The following is a 25,689-nucleotide window of genomic DNA, read 5'->3' as shown; positions in this document are numbered from 1 at the left end:
AACTTATTTTAGAGGCTTCAGGAGAGACATAAAAATGTCCTTAAGGCCTAATGACTATAAATAACAACTTCCCAAAATCACTGGTAGTTAAGTTAAACACGCAGAGTTTTATTCCTTATATTTTCATGCAAAATATGCAAATGCTCCATATTTCCAAATTCACTGTATAAGACTAATTATAGAATTATAATTAAGTAAATATAAATATAGAAACATAGAATTTTGCTGATTAACTCCACAATGAGTGCAAGTTTCCAGCCCTGTGGAGAAGCCCTGAACCCCATCTTACATTTCAGCTAAGAAACTAGAGGGCTTAAATCCAATAAGGAGTTTCCCAAGAAATTTAAGTATTCCTATTGCTTTACTTTTTTTTGCTTATAAAGCCATGGCCCTAGCAGGAACTAAAATGATATAAAGCACCTGATCTGAGGAAGTTCAGATCACACTTCAGACTTGGGAATACCACAGAGCTGCTACATCCCATTTTACCTGACCCATTAAAGCAAAATAGCTTTCATCTGTATTACTGCATATCTCAAAAATAAAATCCACAGTGCTTCATTTTAGAATGATGTATAATTTATTGATATAATTCACAAGTAGTTGGACACTACTCAATTTAATCTCCATATGCAAGTGATTTACACAAACATATAATACTAAAATTGATTGCTTAGAAGGTAAAAAATACCATGGGTATGAAATGCCATGGCAGATGTTGTTCAATATACTACACAATCTTAGTGTCAAACACTTTTACTCATTTATGGTTTTAGAAAAAAGGCAGTTTGCCATTTTAAATTTTTCTTTTTTTTATAAGTAGTCTGGGAAACTCAAGAGGAGAGGTTTTGCTCTAAACCTTCTAATCAGTTATGTCTCCCAGATCTTAGGAACTGAACTGACAACCAAAGCAACATTTTCAGTAGTTCAAACCGAAGATTCAGATTTTTGCCCCCTTGAATTCACCAAGCACCACGTGAACAAATCACGTTGCCTTCCAACATGTGATACAAAAACTTCTGTATATTCAAAGGAATGTGCAGGAATTTAGACCATGCTTCACCATGGTGGTGTTGGTGAGAACAACCTGATGTTGTAACTTTTGGCCCCTGCCAGTATCTGGTAGTTGTGAGTGTGTTTGCAGTTCACTGTGAATGTATTAGCATCACCAGACCATTTGGTATTCATGTAGCTGATTGTAATTCTGCACAAACTCTTCTCACTGAAACTTGTGTCTCATAAGCCTCATTAATTTTGCATTAAGCATATAGTGGCTGCATGGAGAAAACTGGACTTTAATGTGTTTGCCTGCATCAGATTAAATTACACATATTATCTTCTAGATGAGGTCCAAACATATATTTTGCTTGAAATGCCAGTAGTTATACCAGCCTTAAAACATATCGAGAAGCTAGAAAGCTTTCACAATACGAGATCCAGCTACTTATTCCACATATACAAAAACACAGCTAGAGAAATACAATTCAATTGTCAATGCTGAATTATGAGGAAAGTCTAAAAAAATAGAAAAACTCTGATATCTGGACATCAATTCAGAAGGTAACACTGCATAATGAGGCAATATGAGCACCCATTTAAAATGAAAAATCCCCAACCAGAGAAGCATAAGGGGATCATGTTACAAAAATAGATGAATACTGCACCAAAAACATGCACACGATTGCCATGGTCATTCAGTATGCTAGCGATGGTCTAACAGTGGTCTAACACAAGAGTGAGACAGTGTTTCCAAAGAAAATTAAGTGAGTAACTACATATTGATTAAACTTTCTGATGCAGCAAAGTGAGGGCACAGAGCCATCTCTGGGTTCTGGAGCTGTTTCAAGATTCGCTTGTAAAATTTCTCTCTGACACGATTGAACTCCATTATGTCCAGTGGATCCTCATCAATCCAGAATTTGTGGAATTCATGCATTAAGTAGCCTACAAAATAATAAAAAGGGAGAAGAGATGAATACAGTATGTAAAGATGATATAAAAAAATAGAAAGAAGTCTGCAATTAATAATTATGATCTGCACAGAGTCGTGGTCACTGAGGTCTGACTCTTCAGGGCACTGAGCAGAGACAAGATTAAACATATTTTGGGCAAAAAATTGGATTAATACTACACACTGGCAGAACTTCTCACCATAAATACAAGAAGTCACTAGTTGTCTTGACATATGGATTCACTAATTAAAACATTAAACTAGTGAGTATAAAAGCAGAGAAAGATGCTGCTGATGCTGCCTCACCAGCATTTTGTTTATATTCAAGTTCTGCCTCACAGATATTACCTCATAGGAATATTGCTTACTCTCCACTAAAGAAAGAGCCTACTCTCAGGTAAAGTAACAGTTGCCATCACATTTTTTTGTGTTAACACTTCCTTCTTGTGCTCGTTTGTACCCTGTGTCTGCATGACCTTGCTGAAAATGTTGTTTGACGCTTATGCCTATGATCCTGAAAGGATGGATGGATAAACAGAACCACTAGCTTTGACAAGACATCCCTGTTACAGGAAGAAACATGATTCCAAAGTAGGTTTAGTATATGGACTTTGATTAAGGCCTTTATCCTCTCAGTTCTGTACTGTCCTTATCCTCAAAGAGTTTCACTGACAGGAAAAGCTTTACATCTAGCATTAGAACGTCAATGAACCGGGCCAAGTCTCTTGAGCCCAACTTCTACAGCAAAAGTACCACTGAAGGAGTGCAAATGTTCACCACAACACAGCAAAATATGCAAGTCAGTTTTCTGTACTGCAGAAAATGAGAACATGTGCTGTAAAAAAAAAATCTTAATTGCTTTTATCCATTTTTTTCTGTTGTATGACAATTAGAACACACATGCTTCTAACTTTAATTTCAATATGTATTTCCATAGACAGGTTTTTTACTCCATCACCAATTTGAGAAACTTCATTCAAAATGTACTTCAGGTACATCTTCAAATCTCTTCCATTTATTCCAGCAGCCACAGGCAGTTTGATCCTCAGAGATGTTACTTTCAAAGAAAAGCCCAGTAAAACCCCTTTTAAAAAACCCCACTATATAAAATGAAGAATGTTGTTAGATCTTCGCCCTCCAAAATCTAGGAGATTTCCAAGAGGCACCTCCTGTATTTCAGCAGTGACCATGCTGAGCATGCCATGGAGCAATGCAGTTTCATGCACTTCTTGTACAGTTGGAGAAGGTAACAGAGGCCAAGACCAGCACACTAAGCAGAATTCTCAGCTTCCCACAGCCTGAGGGAGCAAAAGGGTGCAGATGAGGGGACATGGATTCAGCATTTAGGAGGTCCATGCAGTACAACCACTGTGTCCTCCTAGGTTACTGGCTGGTCAATGTAATTTTGACTTTCCAGCTCAGTCAGGCAGCCGGTAGACATTTAATGAAGCCTAATGTTATCTGGGATTGAAGGAAACTTGAAGGAAACATAGGATGACTGTCATAGGGAGAGGAGAGAAACTTTAAGAGCATAAGAACAGAAATTTATCAGACACAAACAGATAACCTCTGGACAAATTGTCCTTGCTCCAGGAAAGTTTGCATGTTGATGTTTCTCTACAATAAGATCCATTTGATAACCTCAAGTTTTTCTGTCCAAGCCATGAACAGTTTCTCCAAGAAAATGCTGTGGGAAACAGTGCCAAACGCTTTACTGAAGTTTAGGTAGTGTTACTCCCACTGTGCAAGGTGCACAGCAGGCCTCTGCTGTAGAAGGGATGATCAAATACAGGGGAAAGAGCTGTGAAAGCATTATTTTGGCAGGGGAGCAACTCTGCTGAAGTATGGAGAGTAACACTTGAATGTAGATGCAAGTATCATAAGACTGTTGGATTTATGGGGAAGCAAGTTCCAGAAAGTGCTTAAAGTCCCTTTACTTTCTTATTATTATTTAAAAAATCAGAAAGGTCACATGTTCAGGCATTTTTTGTTTTGTCTGGGATTCTGGTTTTCTTTTGGTTTTATTTTACCCCTTGGTTTGGTAGTGGAATCAATCACAACTAAGAGCTGAATCCAAGTCTCCTAAAGACAGGAGAGCAAGACTAGCACTACAGTCTCTGTGTTGTGTCAGCAGATTATTTATATTTTTTTTTAAACCATGGTTAGTACAAAATGGGTTAGCAGAGTACAAATTATGTATTTCCCAACCCCCCAGCCTTTCACCCTCTCCCCCCCCACTTACAGAATGTCTGCTGAAAGTGAGTGAGTGTTGGTGCTTCTGGAGCAACGTTGTAGAAATGGGTCTTCAGAGCTCCACTCACAAGCAGGTTGTATGCGAGGTCTGTTATGTTAATGCCCACAATAGCAAAAGAGTAGCTGTAAGAAAAAGCAGCAACATTTGTAGAGACTTCACCTTCTTTCAGCACTCTGTAAGAAACACTGATGACCCTGACATTGCAGATTTTGTATGTTACCGAGATATATTAATTCTTTCCTTTGTGAGTTTCCAAGGTGCGTGTGGGGTGGAAAGCAAGAAAAACATTTATCCTGGCTGCCTTGTACATTCTACCAGCAGGTTTCCCTCGGGAAATACATGAACACAGTGAAAACAGGAGATTCATCACTGTGCCAGCCTTTTCAGTGGAAGAGCACTGATTAGTTCCCATGAAATAAAAACAAGCACAGATGCCCCTGTGCTCCTGCGCTCGCCTCTGCAACAGGGCAAGGATTCCACGTGGTGGCTGTGGCTGCAGGGTGACCCACCATTTGCTATCTGCCCCACTGGAATTCATTACCCAGTTAGGAACATCAGGTTTTAACAATCCATCCTATAAAGACATTCATATGGCTAAAAAGTCTGTGAAAAAAATCCAGCTGAGTCACCTCCAACTTCTTCTTAGAAGTGAACTAGATACACAGGCCAGAAAACAGGCAAAAACCTAAGTCAAAGCATACTGTATGCAAACCCAAGAAAAATCAGACTCATGAAGCAAACTCCTGTCCTGCTAAGAGATATCAAGTGAAGTATATTTAGGCACAACAGAACTCAGAATCTGCAAGTTAATTTGTGAGACTGGTACATAAAGAACTTGACATTTCTGGCAGTGATTATTTCCCAAGAAAACACATAAAGCCTCACACTGACATTTAGTGATAAAAGCAAACATATTTGGATATTCAGTGTTTTTTTTTTCTCATCTAAACACAGTTGTCTTCTGTAGACTGCTCTGAGTATTTTTTCAACTATCTCTATCAAGTAAACTAAAATACTTTCCTTTTCTTTAACCTTGGTTGCATTTCAAGAGGAAAAAATAATAAACACTAGTCTAGAAGTCAACTGCAGCATGAGACTTAGAGGCATGTTTCACAGAAAAGTGAAATATGGACAGTAAGATGTATTACAGATCTTCAGACACACACAGGAGGAACATCCATACTCATGAATAATGCAGCTGCACCAAACCCACTCTTAAGGGAAAAAAAAATTTCATTACTATTTTTTCCCTATTGTATTTTCCTAAAAGCACTTCAGAACCTGGCTTTGACAGCAAGAATTGACATTTGACGACATTATGCTTTAAGAAGAATTAAACAGATGTTCATCACTGCACTACATATATAGCATATAGAGAAAGGTTCTCCTTGCTACAGAATTTTTGGATTATTTTGTTCTAAATGTAACAAACTGTTTCTTAGGCAATCTTTCATCAAAACCAAGGTGTGTTTAAGACAACAGATGTTAGTATGCTCCCAGAAATTTCCTTTAAAATGTAATTAGGAAACACCTTTTTCTGTTTAAATACGCAGCATCATTGTTACCGGCTGTGTTGGTAGCAATTTAAAATTAAGATCTTTAAACTTACCCAATTGCCTTATCAAACTTTTTCTTCTCCCATTCAGCTTTGCTTAGTTGGCTGAGGAAAAAAAAGTAATTAAAATTAAGATATTGCCATACATTACAAATTGACAAATATTTTCTTTCAGTTTCTTTGATATTATAACATTTGAACATGGTCTTTCATTTCCATTGACAGGGCTAAGTATGTTTAACTCTGCTTCTGACCACACGGATTGACATAAACAGACTAGTAATGGGCTTTGTAGCATTGCCCATGAACTTGTCTCACCATTACAAAATAGGTGCCTATGTCAATGCTCACAGTAAAAGCCAGTTGTTTCCTATATTGACCACAAAGATGATCCACTTCAGTTAAGTTTCAGCTATACAAAAAGTTGAAATTACATTTAACTAATCAAAGATGGTTTTAGCTTTTTTTTGTTCTCAGAGATATACATGACACTCATCACTGGAGGCATGATTCACCTGAGGCAGCAAGCCTGAAAAATACTCCTCTGACTATCCAAATTAGAAACCACTCAACAGCCAAAAATGAGGAACAGCATTTTCTATTATTTGGCACAATAACGAGGAGATTTTCAAGGACACAGAAGAAAGCTCCCTTAAAATAAAATTAGCTAGGGAACAGATTGATTTTAGACTAAATTTCAACTGTTCAATGATTTAAAAAAGGTGTGTGATCCAACCAGTCAGCCAACATCGCACTAACCAGGTCTGAGTCTATTCAAATGAGGAAGTTTAGCAGAAATCATTTCCTACATTTATAACCAGCTAAAAACAGGCACAGAACCGACCCTAACCAGTGGGCTACAACCTTGACATGGCTTGTTTTGCCTTGGTTAAGTAAATCAGAGTTTGCAAGCTTTAGATCCCACATTATGGACATCTATGTATGAAAGCATAGTTCTTGGACTATACCGGAGCTACAATGAGTATATATTACACTAAAAACAATTCCCTGAGCTTCATGTAAATATAGTATGTAAAAATTTCTGTCATTAAGTGTTTAAGATACTAATAGTTTCATACCCATCTGACCTGAGTGTTACTAGGTGGCATGCACACGGACAAAAGTTCACCTCCTAAATGGCTTAGCATACAGGAATACCTTATTCTTCACTCATTCTCTAAAATCTTAACCATATTTGTAGGCTGTGGCATAACAACACTTAGAAGACCCCAGGTAAAGACTGAATAATAAGGGGGGTACACATAGGATATGGGTAAGCAATACAGTTCAGCTAAGACAGAAAATTCATTGAACATGATCCCATCAGAAAACAGCGCAGCTACTAAGCAACCACATCAGGAAGATCACCATGGGCAGCCCCAGCAGCATCTATTTTTCTGCTGAATGTTCTGCCAAGGCATAGAAATTGCACATACTCACACAGCACTCCAACACTGCCCTCGGTAATCAAACATGCAAATGAAGAATACTAATATATTCCAAGGCCTTTCTGTCATAGAATTACCATTGGGAATTCAATCACACAAAAAACCCCTAAAGAGATCAAAAGCTTCACAGGATTCAGATGTGGACCAGCTGTATGGATATCTAATATTACTGGCAGAAGAAAAATGTCTTTTAAGGCAACTGATTTCTATGTAACTGGATAAGAGGCATCGACCACTCCAATAATTATGGAGGAAATCTCATATTCACAAATTGCCCATAACACAGTTTTTGACATCTGAAAGTACCTGATCTCTCAATAGTCAGGACAACTTGCCAAATTGTGACCATCATTAGTCAAGGTAGACAGAGTATATGACTATAAATAAAGGGGCCTTTCAGCTCTGCTAACAAATTTTTGGCCTAGACTACTTATGATTATCAAGTCAGTCACTTCAGCTACATCAAGCAAGGTGAATTTTGTTTTTGATGTATAAGCATGCTCATATATATCCAGTGTTGCACCACCAGCTATGTTTGAGTCAAGTCTGAAGAAAAGAATATGGAACTCTTGGTGTTGCAACAAAGATTTTCAGTTTATAACACACCAAGTTGTAATATGGTTTGATGTTTATTTACATGTAGTGTCTCAGAAAACTTAGAGAAAAGAAAAAAAATACCTTAGTTCCTTCTTAGTGACTTCCCTTAATTATGAAAAAACACAAACAAATGAAAAAGAAAGGTAAATAAAAATACAAAAATCACTTGAAATTAGAAGTGAAAACATTTAACACTAAATTTAAATATTTTCCAGATTCAATATACAAGTTCACCTCTTGTTCTTGATCAGTTTTCAGGATCAGTTCTTGAAAACAGACATCATGTGGCAATACCCAAGCATATACCCAACAAAGAGAAGAAAACCCAGCCCCCCCTGCCCCCCAGACAGAGCCAGCATAGTGCTCTCTCAAGTTATTATTTCTGGTCTCAAGCATTACCTGTATTTAGGGTGAAGAGAATCAGAGAGAACTTGCTGAGCTATCTCAGTGTCCCATTCAGCGAAATACCTGCAGACATATATAGGGTATTTAGGGCTAATTGTTAAAGAAACACAACCAAAAAAAAGCATCTTATGACACAGTGAGCTGTCCATACACACCCTTTTAAAGGTCACTGCGTGTGTTACACAGGATGAGTAGCGCTTGACATGTTAAACTCATTAAGCTACCACTCAGACCCCCAAAATAAAAGATTAAAGCAGCCTCAAACTACAAGTGCAATCCTGTAAGTGCTTAGTGAATGCACATTACCAGAGTCCCCTTTCTACCCATCCTATGGAAAATCAGTTGCTTATTGCTAGAGCATGTCAGGTGCTGAACTCAAGAGAAAGCAGTTCAGGCTTCTTGATCTGGCAGATTCATTATGCAAGATAAGAGTCATCACAGTAGACTAAGAAATTAAATACATAGTAGGGATTAATTTCCCATGGAAGTTCAAAGCTGGAGTCAGGACTCCAGATCCTTAAATGAGCTTTGCTAGAGAACAACATACGGACAGTGGATGATTTATGTCCTTCAATCTGTAAAAGCAGAAAATGTTTCTTTTTCCCCTCATAGGGAAAGGTTATTTTACCAACTGTTTCTAAATTACATAACTACCTGCAGTAAATACAATGGCTGGAGAAAATAACAGGCATTAGTCAATTCCCAAATTACCAAGCACAGCTATGGTACTAACACCTGGTATTCCTGAGTTGGAAGGAAGAAGTGATATAAGCTCACTGCTTCATTTTGAGTATCAACAGAAATTGAAGTAGTAGTCAAACTACAGAAGTCTGCCATCAGTGGTTGCATTTCAAGTGTTTTGCTTAAGGATTCAACACGAAATTCCCAAAGAAGGCGGCTGAGCAGTAACATAACCCTCTCACCCACATACTTCCAGGGTATTTTGTTGAAGGAGATCTAGATACCGGTGAAAATATACTTTGTAGTTTCCTTCTCGTGGGAAGAGAGTGCTAACTTACTGTATCACAGAGAAACTAAAAAAATACCACTTAACAAGTGGTATTAGCAGGTTGAAAGAGGAATACTGAAAGAGAGGAGAATTATTTGAAAAGAGAAACCCTCCAAAAATTAGGCTAACAGATAAATACTTTCATTTGTTTAGTATGAAGTCCCTACCACTTTTATAAGTTATTCCCACAGACTTGCTAAAATCTGCAAGTAATGCTGCTTTTCATGAATTTAGGCACACATAAACCCATCTCCAGAGGAACATACTTACACCAAGTTATATAAGCCCAGAAGACCCATCCCTCTAAAGTCTGTTTTAGGATCGTCACCTTGGAAACCAATTTCACACCATTGCTTTGAAATCCGAGCTTTCAGTGGTGAGTTGGGCTTCAAGCATTTCCACAACTAGGAAAATTACAAGCAAAACATAATTAAACTTCCACACGTTAGTATGGCTTTTTTTTTCTTTTTAAACTAAGTTCTGATGTAATATCACTGCATTGCTATCCCAGCAACTGACACACAAAATCAAATTAAATTCCTCTGTGCGTGTGGGGGCAATATCGCAAACATCTCTGAACTATTGCAGATGTTTCAGCCCTACAAGGCCTTATCGACAGCTGCCGTAGCATCTCACACAAAGACTTGTTTTGCTCACGCTCTGTTCATCAAAGTGGTGTCTGCCTCCCTAAGCACAGAGACAGGAATGGGCTGCATTTGGTTGTAAATCACTGACAGAGTGGCAGGCAATCAGCCCTCGAGTCCCTGAGGTTCTGCAGCAGTCTTTACTCTGGCATCTTTTGCGAGTCTCTGTAAAGGTTATAAATCAACAGTGCTGACTTGGCTACCACAGTGCTGAAAAGCAAATCAGAGAACACACCAAAAAAATAAAATCCACACAAGAATAGCATGTGCCACCATCATACTTAACTAAGGGAAGAATCATTCATTGATCTCACATTAAAAAAAGACAAAAGTGATTTAAGAAGCCAGATCGCCAGCTGGAATAAATCCACTTAGCTGCACTGGTCCAGTGACTTTAGTGCCTAAATGTTATATTGCTGGGCACCTAAAACCAGCCTAAATTGATGTCTGACAAATACAAACCTCATGTGCTATATCTCAAACTCACTCTTTCCAAAGTATATTAAGAAATCAGTATTTAGAATTAAGAAAGAGTATTAATCATCAATCATGAGTTGGTGAGTAGGGCATCAAGGCATGCATTTAGACAAAGCCTACCCAAGGGAAAGAGCTGTGTGCACATTTCCCCAATAAAAACAGAAATTGTTTTATTTTTAGCAATCCTTACTGAATATAAAATTAAGTGCCCAAGGAATGTTAAAACTTTAATGATTTCACTTTGCAATGGTTGTGTAAAGCATCATTGTTTAAACCATATTTGCTATCTTTCTTATTCATCCATCAACAGTAAATACAGTATTAATCATTAGTTCAATCATGTTAAGTTAATCTCTCTCTCATTCATAAAGTGCCCTCCTGGTAAACATGAATAAATGATAGTCATTAGGAACTTGAATTACCCATTGCAGAGATCCCTTGGCAGAGTGCATAGAAGGAATGAAAACCAGCTGACCCATTCTTCCACAGTGTGGGTTGGAAAGTGAATTAAACCCTTGGACATATTTCCATTTGACATTTGCAAAAGCAAAAGACCTGCTGTAAACAAGTGCTAATACTCAGATGAAACTGATACTTTTTTCAACATTATGAGTTTGCATAATGTTGCATAAGCTGCACTGTTTAATCTTTCCTCAGACAAATGTTGTTTCCATTCTGCTTTTATGCTCATGCAGTTATGTTTTTAAAGCACTTAACGTGACTACACATCACTGCTGTCATGATTCTCAGGACCTTGCCCTCGCAGGCTGAGTGGCTCGGAAAGAGACCACAGACAGCTCCTTGGTCTTTCTCACCTATGATCCCATCCTCAGTTCCCACTTCTCGCTCTCTGGGCAGTGTAGATGCCCAGCGTATTAAGGAATGCTTTCTTGGAGTCAAAGGCACTCATTAACTGCCAGTGTTACTTTCAGGGATAAGCCATGTAGGCTCACATCCAAGGCACAGGCTTCCTCAGTGGGTAAATCCGTGTGTCCTTTTAGTGAAAAATCACTCTATCCCCAGAAATTTGTGCATTTTATTGCACTGGGGCAGAACTTGAACAGGAGGAGTCCATCTGCCCAAGCCTACTTGATGGTTAGGGCACTCCTTCAGGGCAGCTCTGGATTCTGACAACTCCTTGGTGAGACTCCCACCTCTCAGCAAAGGGCCAGCCTTAAAGACAGCAGCTTTCCAGACACCTACACGAACTCTGACCATGTGAGGCATTTTTTAGGAATAGTTATTTGCATCTGACAGTGCTTATATAATATGCCTACTGGGATTTTTTGAAGTAGCTGGAAGACTAACCATAGTAAAATTTCCAGAAGCTCTCACTGTCATTTGGTTAAGCACTGTACTGCAAGATAGAGCATGGTTTGGATGTAGTGGTGTTTAAGTTTTCAATATTTTTGTTTGAAATATTTGGAAAAAAGCCCCCAAACAACAACCAAGCAGGTGGTATGTTTTTATAAGAACTATTAAAATTCTCTAAGAAGGCATTTTGCTTGCAGATAATAAGCTCACTATCACTTATTCTATGTTCCTTATCATTTCTCTGAAGTGTGGAATATGGTCAGAAACAGGATCAGAAGAAATACCGGGGCTTACTATTAGACTATTTTTCAGACCCTTCATTCTTTCCTCAGTTCCTTTCTAATATAAGAACTCCCTAGCTCTTCCTCTGCTTATGGCGTCAAGATAAAAAAAATGCTTTTATCATCTGCTCCAGTGTGAGGCTTTCCTGAAAGCATGAAGGAAGTAAAACCCAATTGTTATGGTTTTCATAACTCTGCCAGTATTTTCCAAAGAACAGTTTCATTTTGTTTTCATTTCAAAACATATTCGGTAACTATAAATGTTAATCCTTCCATTCCACACAATAAAAGCTAGATATTTGCCATTGGGATACATAGCCATTGTCTTCAAAGATACAAGGAACTGAAGAAAATATATTTATTCTGGTTAACAAAGAAAAATACCCCTCTTACGCTGAAGAAAGCTGTACTGAAGTAGGACATAGGGTAATTTTTCTAGAGCTCACTGGAGATAACAGCTCTGCACTACAAGAATTGTGTATCCAATGCCCACATATAGTCCAGCCAAGGGAAATCCATTCATCAACCAGGGAGTGAGCTGCTTGCTTGGCAGGTGTTATACTCAGACCTGATTTTAATCCTGTATAGTCTTATCTTAAAACAAGTACACAATGGAGGAAGGTGACAGTACCTCTCAATGTTTTAGAGAGGTTTATAAACCAGGCTGTTTGGAGCTGACATGCGTAAAGGATGCCCTCTAAGCATCTCTTAAGCACCCACCTTCAGAAGCATCTCTTCATGTTGCGGATTCTCTGAATCATATGGCTCTCTGCGCAGCTTTTCGACCTCTGCAATAAGGTTTCTGTACCCCACAATCTGCAGCAAGCATGCCTGAAGAGATACTCCCAATCTGAGGGTGGGGGGGGAGCAACATAATCCAACTCAATCATGTGTAGCTTTGAAGCAGATTTACCGTGTACATATCTATTTAATTAATGAGTAGCATTATATGCATGAATTGATAGTCTAACACTTTAATTGCAATGGGAAAATTTCCAACAAATCAATATTACAATAAACAAGGTCTTGTGAAATGCAGTCATATTTAGTGCCTTTCTTAGATTATAAAATTGGGGATTTTTTAAAAAAACTGAACAGTGATTTTCACATTGAGATCCCATTACAGCTAAACACAGCAGCATCGGATGTCTACAACAAGCACATTACTTAATCTTTCTCCTCATTCAAGTGACAGCTTCTCAAACAATACCCTGAGATCAGAGATGTTAATTTAAAAAGGGGTGAGGGGGAGAGGAAAGTCAGCAAAAAGCTAAAAATATTCATTTTGTTTCCATGCCACAAAAGCTAGCATAAAGAAGCTAAAACCCTGAAGTAATAGAATTTCAAAGATCTGCCGTCAGGCAGGGTTTTTTTGGTCTCATGTTGAGAGTTGTCATAATGGCTCTTTTCATTATAAGGCAGATTTTGTGTTTCCTTTTACATTTCCTGATGCATCATCAAAAAACTCAAAACCAAAACACATGAAAAAACATTCCTCAAAAAAACCCCCAAATCCCAACAAAAAACTGCACCAAGCAGCAGCTTATTCAGCTTTATGTTAAGATTCTATAATATGAAATGCAAGTTATGCAGTACACAACTGCCATGCTCATAGAAATTTTTACTTCTATATGGGAATAAATCCTCTAATATTTAATAATGCCTGAAGTTATCAGAACATCTAGTATGAATTTGGAGAGCAAAACTAAGTCTGCACCCTCATTCCTGTGTGGCACGCAGGTTGCACTGATATTAAGCTGTACACATTCCTCATCTGTTTTGTCTGATATAGTGAAACACATTGTTTATTCCATAACACTGTTAAATTTTTTGAGCAGGATTTTCACTGCTTATCTTTTGAGCAGGTCCTGCTTGTCTAAACTGATCATCTTCTATGGCAAGGTGACCCACGTAGTGGATGAGGAAAAAGCTGTGGATATTGTCTACGTGGACTTTACTAAGGTCTTTAATGTGGCTTTACACAGAATTTTCCTGGAGAAACTGCTGCTTGTGGCTTGGGCGGGTGCACTGTTTGCTGGGTAAAAAATTCACTGGACAGCCCGGAGAGTGGTGGTGAGGGTAGTTCCATCCACCTGGGGGCTGGTCACTAGTGGTGTCCCCCAGGGCTCAGTTTTAAGGCTAGTTCTGTTTAATATCTTTTTTACCAATGATCTGGATGAGGAGATCAAGTCTATCCTCAGTCAGCTTGCAGATGACACCAAGTTGTGTGGGAGTGTTGATCTGCTGCAGAGTAAGAAGGCTCTGCAGAGGAATCTGGACAGGCTGGGATTGATAGACTAAGGCCAGTTGTTTGAGGTTCAACAAGGTAAAGCACTGGGCCCCTAATACAGTAAAGACACTGAGGTGCTGGAGCATGCCTAGGGAAGGGCAACAAAGCTGGGGAAGGAGCTGGAGAATGTCTAATGAGGAGCAGCTGAGGGAGCTGGAGGTGTTTAGCCCACAGAAAAGGAGGCTCAGGGGAGAGTTCATTGCTCTCTACAGCTTCCTGAAAGGAGACTGTAGCCAGATGGGGGTCAGTCTCTTCTCCCAAGTAACAGGACAAGAGGAAATGGCCTCAATTTGCCCCAGGACTAGATTGGATATTAGGAAAAATTTTTTCACCGAAAGGGTTACCAAGCTCTGGAGCAGGCTTCCCAAGGAAGTGGTGGAGTCATCCATTCCTGGAGGTATTTAAAAGACATGTAGATGTGGCATTTAGGGGCATGGTTTAGTGGTGCACCTGATAGTGCTCTGTTAAGGATTTTAAAGGTCTTTTCCAATCTAAATGGTTAATCTATATAAACAGAGATGTCAGCATTAGGCCATTTCTAGAGCCGCAATTTTATGCTATTTGAGGCTATAATCCTTTAAGAAAATTTTTTGCAGCATTTTCCCTCCTTTACTGTTTATCTGTTTATTTTGGGGTTTTTTTCCTCTTTTTTAATTATTTTTTTAACATGCTTCACTTGCTATAGCCTGTAATTTTACAGAAAGACAGCATTTCAAAGAAAGCTGAAATGCCAGACAGACTGCATGTGAAATCCTGTATTGCATCACTAAACCACAGCCATAATATTTTCAGCTACTCTATAGCCTCAGAACAGTTTAAAGCAGCAAGCCACAGGATGTGGCAAAGTAGAGCAATTTTATATATATATATGTATATATATATTTAAGATACATGTTGCAGAACACATTCAAAGTAAGCCATGTTTCCACTTTATCTAAAGCCAGTCAAAAGCTCAATGCAATATTATTTGGGTGGGGGTTTGGGGGTAGAATTAGTTTCCCCCTCTCCTTTTCATTAAGGTTTTGTTCTCCTCCTTGCCAAGCACGGGAATCCTGGTGACTTGCTGATGTCCCATGCCTCCTCCCTGTCATCCTTGTACCGGCTGTGGCAGTTCTCAGAGCGCAGGAGAAATGAGCTTGCATGCCCAGCTTCAGGTGCTCCACCAGATGGAGGCAAGTCCAAAAGTGGAGCAGGGGAATGGGAACCAGATGATTGTTAAGTTGCCTTCTATGATTCTATGTCTGCTTCCATAGTTAGTGTAGACTGCACATGTCACCACCTGGTTATTAAACCTACTTGCTCCTAACACTACATATAAACATTTATCTCAGAGGCACTAACAAAGGAAAATTACTGTGTCCTGCCTTCTCCCTTTCAGGTCACAGAAGCCCACAGCCCTCAAGAAAAGCTCAGTGCAAGCACCCCTGGGGAGCTAGTTCAGCTCTACAAAGATGCTACATTAACAAAAATGACTGCATAAAGATTTGCAGAAACACATACAGTATGACATATGTCCCCTTGTCCTTACCCTGGGATATTTCAAGTCTCTACTATGCAAGGCAAGGCAAGAGCTTCTGAACAAGACAGTGTGGATGCAGGTGTTTTTTTATATTCAAGAGAAGGCAAGGCATTGGATTTTCCTTAATGATGTCTAAAAAAACAGCTGACCTGCTTTTGATGAAATATCTCCATAAAAGTTCAGTATAAAATAAATGGCTCACACTTCAGTGCAGATGTCTAAAGTGTAGCAGAACTATGATTAATTTAATATAAGGAGCAATTCAGTGGCAGACCATGTTTCTATGTAGGTGGCATCACCTTGCACTTTTCAGGCCCCCATTCCTCACTGATTTAAGGAGATATTTTACCAATTTATCTTTTGGGTTTTGTTGTTGCAGCAAGACCTTATTGATGCTCTGATCACTTAAAGAAAGGTAGCTATCAAAGTATGGATGCCCATTTTGAATTATGTACATCAACCACAAGCTTGGGAAGAGGAGTGAACCTCAAACTGATTGCCTAAATAATACAGCTTTCAACACTTATTCTGCTGATTCCTGACCTTGACACCTTATGCCCTAAGCTAGGGGCTGCGAGGTAAGGCAAACCATAGCGTTATCACTTAAATGGTTGGTTGTTAACCTCTTCTTGCTAATATTAGTTACATTGTATCATTAGAACTTGTGTTTGGATAATTAAAGGCAGTTTTAAGATGTAAATCACTGTACTGTTTGTATCAGTTACAACAGAATTCATCATCAAATGGTGTGCCACAATAACTATGGAAAACCAGTTCTCCACGGACCTAGGCACTGAAGATATCAATAATTCCCATTTATTTTGTGAGGAAACCATGAACTTACTGTGGATTTACATCTGGATTAATCCTTTTTAGCTCCATGATGTCATCTATCGTTTTTTCAATAGCATCAGGGTGAACATTTACTGATGTTTGCAGTCGCTAAAAAGAGGTTTTGAACACATATTAATTATTATAAAAGCTATTACTCTATAGAAGTTAACAATGGCAAACTTGATACATAAAAGCTTCCAGATTAAGAGCCCAGAAGACCCAACTAATACACGTGCATATCTTTCCAGTCTATTCAACCCTACTGACTAGTTTCAGAGCACTCTCCCTGTAACAGCTTGAGTCGCTTTGCTATGCCCTTGTAGTGTATCGCATTTCTGTGGCGGCTGTCAGTGAAGGTGATCAAAAGCCTCAGTGCAGATCAAGAAGGAGCTTCAGACCATCCACCTAATTCCACCAGGATTGCTAGCCTTCATCTGACATTCCCTCTCCCAACATGTTGCAGTAATACAGCAAAACATTTTCCCTTTCACTTGTCACTGCACTTTGTAGAGATGCCTCTGGAAGTTCAGTATTCAAAAACCAACACGTCATCTGAAAATTTGAGAGGTTGAACTTTCTGATGCTTTGTTTCTAAACTACACAGTTACTTAAATGCAAGCTTTTAAATAGCATTCTGTCTTTCTGTTTGTACTAGAAATATATTTGGAAGCACTATGCTGAACTAAGAGCTACATGACATCATTTTTGTTAATGCTGAGGTAAGCTTTTCAACATCACTCATTCTCATGGCAGAGAATTTAAAGCCTGAATATGCTATTTAACATATACACAAATGCCTAAGAGAAGAACTTAGGTTAGTACAACCAGTGTGCACAGTGAAAGGATGAAGTGACAGAGGCTTTTCTCCTTTAATGTATTTAAAACGGAAGGAGAGAACAAAGTTGGTAAAGTTGCTTTTCCGGTTGTGAAAGTTGCTTTCCAGACAAAAAACCTGATATTTTTTGTAAGTGTATAAGTGACTGACTGCAGATTACAGATATTCTAAGGCAGAATGAGGAATCAAGCCCAAGAAACCCCAAATTACAAAACATCATTCTCATCATCTCCACCATGGCCTGCTTTCCCCTTAATTCCATGATTGCTACAGTGTGTCTGCCCCTGGAGCATAGGACACTCTACCCGGCTTTGCAAGATCATCTGCTATTGCAGCCACAAGACCCTCTTCAGTTGAAAACTGTTTTAATGTAAAATCATACCAAATCTTAAAGTGAATTTTTGGGGTGAGCAAACAGCAGACTGAACAAACCAACAACACAGGACACAATAGAAAAGATGAATGATGAGATCTTTCACTTACCTTACTTTTTGAACCTTTCAGTGATGCCTCTGTAAGAGAACAGTATTTGAAAGCATCATGTCAGACAAGCTAAATTTATATTGGATCCATTTAACAGTTTATTTATAATAATGTCATACTATTTTTAGCATGTGCAGAAAGGTACAAAGGCATGCAGAACTAAGTATTTTGCAGTTACCTATTTTCATAGTTCTGGCAGCTCCAGGTTTGGTATTGTAACAGATCCTTTGCAATTCACATTGACCTGTTAGTTTCCTGACCACGAATTTCAGGCAGCGCCACAAGCATTTGCAGTAGAAGTACAGGCATACCTGGACAAACATCCTGGCAAAAGAAGAAGCCTGAAAATAAGAGTCTGCAGCAGAGTTTGTTTCAATGCTGTCACCACCCAAACAGAACTTCCTCATCCTAAATTCCCACTGCCTAAGGACACCTTTAAAACAAAGGCAGCAATCACACCACAAACATTTATGCTGGTAAATGTTAAATCTTGCTTTTTAGTCCTAGCCAACAAAACAACTCACGCACAAAACACCAGAACTGGAAGCACAGAGTAAGTCAGCTCTGGAGTTCTCAGAAGAGTACTTATAAAAAAACTCTTTGGCCCCTTAAAATAAAAGGCTGTATAGTTCCTACAAATGCTTTGGGGAAACAGGACTTCATGAGAAGGGAGTACAGCTCACTCTGATATAATGGATGCTGAGAATCCAGGGAGTCATTACACCCTGGTTTAGTTTTGCCTTGGCAACCAGCTGCTCCAAACAGATTGGTTGGTTATCCTGACAAACTTGACATCCTGATAGCATTCATGTCAGGTCCCTAAGACTTGTAATTAAGGAAATCAAACCTTCCACTTCAGCACAAAAGGTGTTTAAGAACCTGCCCTGAGGTTCTCCAGTTCTTCCCCAAATCAGCTGTTACATAGCACTGATGCTGCACAGTTTCTCAAAGTACAGAACTGACAGTAAGACAAGAAATCCCTTATTTAGCTATTGCATCTAATTTTGAGCCCCAGCAACAGAAGGCAGACTTTGACAACAGCATATATTTCAGTGGAGATGGTAGGACTGGAGAGCAAATCCTGTGAGGAGAGGCGGAGAGAGCTGGGCTTATTCCACCTGAAGTAGAGATACCTCCAGGGGGAACTAACAGCAGCCCCCAATGCCTGTAGGAAGATCATGAAGGAGGCAGAGCTGGGCTCTTCACAGACAAGGGACAGCAAGTACGATCGCAAGATGATCAGTCTTGTGAGGAGAAGTTTTTTCACCATGAGGACAGTCAGGTTTCCCAGAGAGGCCGTGCAGTCTACTTCTTTAGAGTTTTTTAAGCCTTGACTGGAAGAAGCCCTGAGCAGGCCAGTCTGGTGTCAGTGCTAACTCTGCTGTGAACAGGAGGTTGGACCAGAGACCTGCTTAGGTCCCTCCTGGGCTCAACTATCTTCTGATCATATGAAAGCCTGAAAAAGACTGCATACATGAGAAACGCTCTATTTTAAACCTTATTAGCACTGCAGCTGCTACTGAAGCCCACATGCTGCCACAATTACATAACACACCCCAAACCCACATTTAATGGGAAAAAATTATTTGGAAACAATTTAGCTTTCTTGTTTCTATGGTTATGAAGGCACAGATTCACAAGGTGCACCAGGTGGGGGAAGATTCACCCATGGTTCCTGGGTTCAGAGGCACATCTCAGAAAAGACAAATTGCAAAGATATGACAGTGGGAACATCGCCATCTGGGCATGGTCCTGGGCAACTGGCTTTAGATGGTTCTGCTAGGACAGTGGGGATGGACCAGATGACTTCAGTGGGTCTCTTCCAAACTCAACCTCTCTGTGATTATATTCCATTATTATATTATGGGAAAACATCAATACTGCTTTGACACGATAGCTTGCCAATAAATAGTCAAAAATAATTTGGGATTATGTTCTAAGCCTTTGTGTATGCATATTCACCATTAGCCCATTATTTTCTGCTGTTGATGCTTTCGTAGGATGGTTATTTGTTTGGAGACTCTATTAACCTTTGCAATGAAGTGCGGTGCTTATTTCGAATTACTGAATTCCAGATACTCAAATCAGTTATAGATTTAATAAAGCTTGAAGAGCTCCATCACTTCCTAAAATCATCCTGAAGGGCATGCTGTAGAAGGACATTCAAGGAAGGGAAGATGAATTAATGCATGTTAATGTCCACACAGGAGTTTAATCTGCTTTATATTAACTTCAGCTTAATCGTCTTTGAAGGAGGATTAAGCTAAGGGAACTAAAGATATTTTATGTCTAAATGGAAAGCATCAACACAAGTATTTAACATGCTTTAAAAGCATTCACTTTATCTTCACACTTTTAGTTAATTCACTTAACACTCCCAAATGCCTGCATGCAGGCAAACCCACTTGGTTTTATGCAACAGGAAGCCACTATTTTACATACAAAGTGAAATCTAAAGAATGAGGAATCAGTCCCATTATTTATTCTAATTTTTGACAAAAAATAGTTTCAGGTGCTGACACCAAAACATCCCCTCATCCCTGCTGCAAGATGTGCCAGAACACAGTTCTGTGAGGAGTTAATTTCTGTTTTACAGCAGGTTATCACCTTCAGTTTTAAGAACAAGACTGGTTACCAGTCAAAAGCCATCATCAACCAACAGCCATTCTTTAAGTTTTCAATAGTCAGAAGTAGAATCTCAGAATCATCACAGAATGGTTTGGGTTGGAAAGGGCCTTAAAGATCATCTCGTTCCAACACCTATATCATAGGCAGGGACACCTTCCACTAGATCAAGCTGCTCAAAGCCCCATCCAACCTGCCCTTAGGATATACATCTGTTGAAGAGTCAATTTCACATTAAGTCAACTAGTATCTTCAACTGACACCTTTAATAGTGGCTTAGAAAACCCTATAGGCTAACACTGGACATTTTGGTTTTCCAGCAGATGTTTGATATCAACCTTCACAGGTTTGACTAGTCTGCCATCCCTGAAGAATTCGAAAAATAGCCATCCCTTGGCTTCCTCAACACAGCTCAGCTCTGTAGTCAGGCTGAAAGCACAGAAAAATAAACACAAGAGAAAAATACCAAACCAAAAGGTGGAATATGGTCAAGCAAAGTTCTGAGTTTTCATCATATTTTTGTAGTAGAAATTAGAGTTGTTTTCTTTAGGCCTGCTTTCTTTCCACAGGTTAGGTCTCTATTAAAGCGACTCCAGAGACAGCTCATTTATATGTAAAATGAAAGACTCGGACTCACTTAACTTCATGTCAACGGTCCATGTAAGAAGATTTCCTTCTAATGAGCTAGGTAGCTCACATAAAATCCATGTCCTTTAAGAAAGTTCATGCTTATACTTAGTTGCCTCCAGCACTGAACCCATTTCTTTAAAAAAAAAAAAAGGTTTTGAGTACTGTATTGTGTGATGTGCATAAGTTTTGGGGGGTGGGGGGGGGGTGAGGAGGAAACGTATTGAGTGCATTTGAATTATATGCTTCTGCCTTAGGCACAATGACAGATTTGCAAATCAAAGGGAAAACTCCAGATGGGATAGTGCTGTGAGCATATAGTTGCAACGACTTTCTCCACTAAAATTCTGCTTTGGCTGTGGTTTGTACAAAGATTAATAAAAATGCATCTACTAAAAGCATGACACTACAGCACAGAAACACTACATCTGTGATTCACTAAAGTATACTTATCAGCTATTACTAATAAAACAAATACACACTAGTTTTGACTAGAAGAAACTTAGCCTTTGTGGGTACCTTCAGTTTTCTACTACTCATCCATCTCAGGCTTATACTAGTTGAAATCTTCCATTTGTAACATGAAAGGTATAAAAAGTAACACAAGTTCTTTATAAAAGGTAACTCTTGCTTGCAGAAGTCCTGTAATAAAAGCACACTAATAATTATATAGGACAAGTTTTATGCTAACCACTACGCACTTCAGTGAGTGCAAAGTTGAGACACTGGCAGCTATAAAACAAAACATAGTGTATCATAAAAAAGAACTCCTACGAAACCACAGCATGAGCCATATGTTTGACTATAGCACAGTGGCATCAATTTCTGGTTTGTTTTAGCATCCAATTCCAAAACTCCTTTCCAGTCAATCTGTGGTTCTTGTTTGTTGTTTGGTTTGTGGGTTTTTTCACCTCGCTTGCCCTTGCAGCACAGAAAACAGTTTGTGTGGTCATGTATGGCATTATTTCAGATCCTGAGGTGAGGTTTAAAGCCAGAAATATTATAGAAATTAAGGCATTCTTCAGAGACTCACACTCTACTCTTTCCCATTTAAATACAAGCTCTTTCTCGCCCTGTATTACAAGTTGTTGTATAGACCCACATATTTATGTTCATAGTTGCATTTCAACAGTATATGAACATTTATTGAAGTGAAACAAAGAAAGAACTGCATAACAAGACGCTGACATGCACAGGTCAAATGAACAGCCAAGGATGCTATATGACAAAACCAATCAAGCAACTGATCTCTATCAGCAAACATGGGGCTCAGAAGACATTCTTAGAGCTCTCTTCCAGAAGGAAGGGGATGAAGAAAGGAGCTTCTATGACCGTTAGGATCCTTGCAAGACATGGAGAAATTTAGAGTCAAAAAGTAAGAGTACTGCTGCTACAGTCACAGTGCTTCTACTCCCCACAGCATGTGCTGATCTGCCTGGGGAAAGAAAACACATGGCAGCAAGAAGCAGAGAACACTGAGCATGTTGTTTAACACCCGAAAGGTGTGAAGATAAGTGGTTCTCAACAAGGAGTTCTCGGCATTTGCCCTTGACTAACCATCTGATGTCGAGTCGTTGTGACAGGAACAGCACGTGATGGCTATTAGAATTTACATCTTCCTCCAGTGACATTATGACATTACATTTTCACGAAATCTGTCTTTTTATTTAAGAGTGACTGGCTCTAGACAGCCTTCTCAGTGGTAAACTGGCAGAAGCAAAATTGAGCAAAGGTTTCCAAAGTTGCCTAGTTTTTCTGTGAAGCTCTTTCCTATGTGATCTGTTCACCTAAATAGCAAGATGTATGTATAATGCAACATGAAATAGCTCCTCAAGAGAAGTAGAGATTAATTATTGTGCAACAGTTTTGAAACTAATAAAATAGAAGGTGCTTATTTTCTCCCACATTAATTTCAGAACTGTAGTATTTTTAGAGTTAGTAACAAACACAAATACTTCAGGTAAAATGAAAACTTCAGCTATATGCTCAGTGCTAGTTACTGCACTTAAAATTGGGAGGGAAGAAAGCAAACACTTCAAACCGACCGAAAATACCCCAACACCAAATCCGGTAGTTGAAAAGAATGAAAAAACTCACTGAATCTACATACACATAATTTTCTTTCCTATGTGTCCTATTTCAGGTCCCATGGATAGTAAAGATTCTTACATAACTATTTTTCCTGAAGGACATACTCAGCTCAGAAAAGAGTGGATTTCCTTTCTGATAATTCTGATTACAGTTTGAGAAGTCAAACTAGTTATGGCTGATAAGGTGTCCAAATAGGTGAGTAAGCAAGTGATACTACCCTGTTAGGAGCTCATTTACCTTGAGTATCTTTGGTTTATGTGCGTAACTTACAGTGTATATACAGGTCAACCAAGAAGTAATGTACCAACCACCATTTCTGCCATAGGCAGACCTGCTATTACCTCCTTTAAAACACAAGAAATTGTTTTCATTCTGTGCCTTTGCAGACTTGACAACTGAAATCCACCTTATCTCCTCATTTAGACATGAAAGCAAGTCACCGTGGCAACTAAGGAAGACATAAGAATAGTTTTTAACAGCAGCTTTCCTCACTTTGCTTCTCTTGCTCTTTGCTGATTTGATTTTCATTTTATCTGATATGACTCCAGTAACAGAGCTTATGCTTAAAATCTGCTAGCGCTTACAGACTGTTTTGCAGTAGATCAAGAGAAGGTGTCAAGTTTCTAGGGTTTACTGAAGAAAATCTAAATGTCTGCTACAGTTGGCTCTCCAAGTTGTTATTATTTTAGATGTTTAAGATAAATTAAAGTTGAAGTGGAAGTGTCATTGACAGACTCCACAAAACCCCTTTACAAAAAAGAGCACTGAAAGATTAAGCTTTTAACTGAGAAACAGTTTTATTATTTCATAAGTAATATTTCAGACTTCAGAAATAATTAATATCAGAGCAAACTGAGAAAGAAAAGAAACCTAAACCAGCTCTTTTCACTTGGACATCACCTTGAATTAGAGCTATGAGCACAAGAGTCTAAATTCAAGGATTTAAAGCTGTTCCAACTATTGACTGCCGAATAAAAGCTTCTCCTTTTCCAATCAAGTTGGGTGGGAGTGTTCTTCTTCTAGAGGGTAGGAAGGTTCTGCAGAGGGATCTAGACAGGCTGGATCAATGGGCTGATGCCAACTGTATAAGGTTCAACAAGACCAAGTATCAGATCCTGTGCTTGGTTCACAACAATTCCAGGCAGCGCTACAGGCTGCGGGAAGAGTGGTTGGAAGCTGCCAGGTGGAAAATGATCTGGGGGTGTTGGTTGACAGCAGCTGGACATGAGCCAGCAGTGTGCCCAGGTGGCCAAGAAGGCCAGTGGCATCCTGGCCTGTATCAGGAACAGCGTGGCCAGCAGGACCAGGGCAGTGACTGTCCCCCTGTACTCAGCACTGGTGAGGCCACACCTCAAATCCTGTGTTCATTGTGGGCCCCTCATGACAAGAAGGACATTGAGGCATTGGAGGATGTCCAAAGGAGGGTAACAAAGCTCGTGAAGGGTCTGGGAGCACAAGTCCTGTGAGGAGTGTCTGAGGGAGCTGGGGTTGTTTAGCCTGGATTAAAAAGAGGCTCAGTGAAGACTTTATCACTCTCTACAGCTGGGTGAAATGAGGTTGTAGCCAGGTTGAAGTCATTCTCTTCCCCCAAGACGCAAGTGACAGGACAATAGGAAATGGCTTCATGTTGTGTCAGAGAATGTTTAGATTGAAAATTATGAAAAACTTCTTCACCAAAAGAATTGTCAAGCATTGGAACAGGCTGCCCAGGGAAGTGGTGGGATCACCATTCCTGGAGGTATTTAAAGGACAGGTAGACGTGGCACTCAGAGGATATGGCTTAGTGGTGGACTTGACAGAGCTGGGTTACTGGTTGGATTAATGATCTCAAAAGTCTTTTCCAACCTTTTGAGAGACTGATATTGGTTAATGGCTTAAACATTGTCAAAATCACTGAAAGACTTTTGTTCACTGTAGAAAACTGTGCAAAGAAACTGCTCAGCAGAAGCCCACCCCTACTAATTTAGACCATGATAAGATAAATGATTGAGATAAGAAAAGGTGATACTATTGTCCAATTACTGGAGGAGAAGAATATATCCACAAGTGTGAGAGACAAGAATGCTGATGGCTCAGACAATCAAGATGCAAGCTGACTATGTGGGAAGGAACCTCCCAGGTGCCAAGGGCATGCACTCCTGACACCTCAAGCTGCAAGCTGGATGTTGAACAAGGTAAGGAAAGAGGCAAGTCCTGCAAATCAAGGTTGTGTTTCTTTGTCCTTACACAAATGACTTAGCCATGATAACTCCCCTCTGGGGAACTACTGCAACAATTCACGTGTAGCCTGAAGATGTTTATCTCTGCCGACAGGCCATAATGGGCCATAATGGACTCAACTGCACTAATGTAACTAACATTAGGCAGCTCTAACATCTTAGAAGGTGTCAAAGAAAATGTTCCATTCCGTGATCCAGTATTACATCATCCAGTGTAAAACTCCCTGTCCT

The 25,689-nt window shown here is 39.3% G+C and overlaps 1 protein-coding gene across 4 annotated transcripts in view; it reads right to left on the bottom strand.

Moving 5' to 3' along the window:
• Positions 1-557: 557 nt before the first annotated feature.
• The window catches only part of ELMOD1 (ELMO domain containing 1), a 44,420-nt gene continuing 19,288 nt past the window's right edge, over positions 558-25,689 (bottom strand). For 3 of the 4 annotated variants that reach the window (XM_050333627.1, XM_050333625.1, XM_050333626.1), the window contains 10 exons: positions 18,075-18,220; positions 17,897-17,925; positions 16,589-16,686; positions 12,656-12,785; positions 9,490-9,623; positions 8,205-8,273; positions 7,887-7,910; positions 5,815-5,865; positions 4,194-4,327; positions 558-1,944 (listed from right to left, as the gene is read on the bottom strand). In XM_050333627.1, coding sequence (XP_050189584.1) covers positions 1,772-1,944; positions 4,194-4,327; positions 5,815-5,865; positions 7,887-7,910; positions 8,205-8,273; positions 9,490-9,623; positions 12,656-12,785; positions 16,589-16,686; positions 17,897-17,925; positions 18,075-18,220 — 988 coding nt within the window. In that variant the 3' untranslated portion in view covers positions 558-1,771. The remainder of the gene's footprint in view (positions 1,945-4,193; positions 4,328-5,814; positions 5,866-7,886; positions 7,911-8,204; positions 8,274-9,489; positions 9,624-12,655; positions 12,786-16,588; positions 16,687-17,896; positions 17,926-18,074; positions 18,221-25,689) is intronic. The other variant, XM_050333628.1, reaches the window with a different exon arrangement.

The sequence above is a fragment of the Myiozetetes cayanensis genome, unplaced genomic scaffold (genome assembly GCF_022539395.1).
Source record: "Myiozetetes cayanensis isolate MyiCay16 unplaced genomic scaffold, myiCay2020 scf5-8, whole genome shotgun sequence".
In the NCBI taxonomy this organism is placed as follows: domain Eukaryota; kingdom Metazoa; phylum Chordata; class Aves; order Passeriformes; family Tyrannidae; genus Myiozetetes; species Myiozetetes cayanensis.
This window is presented reverse-complemented; position numbering and strand designations above follow the sequence as displayed.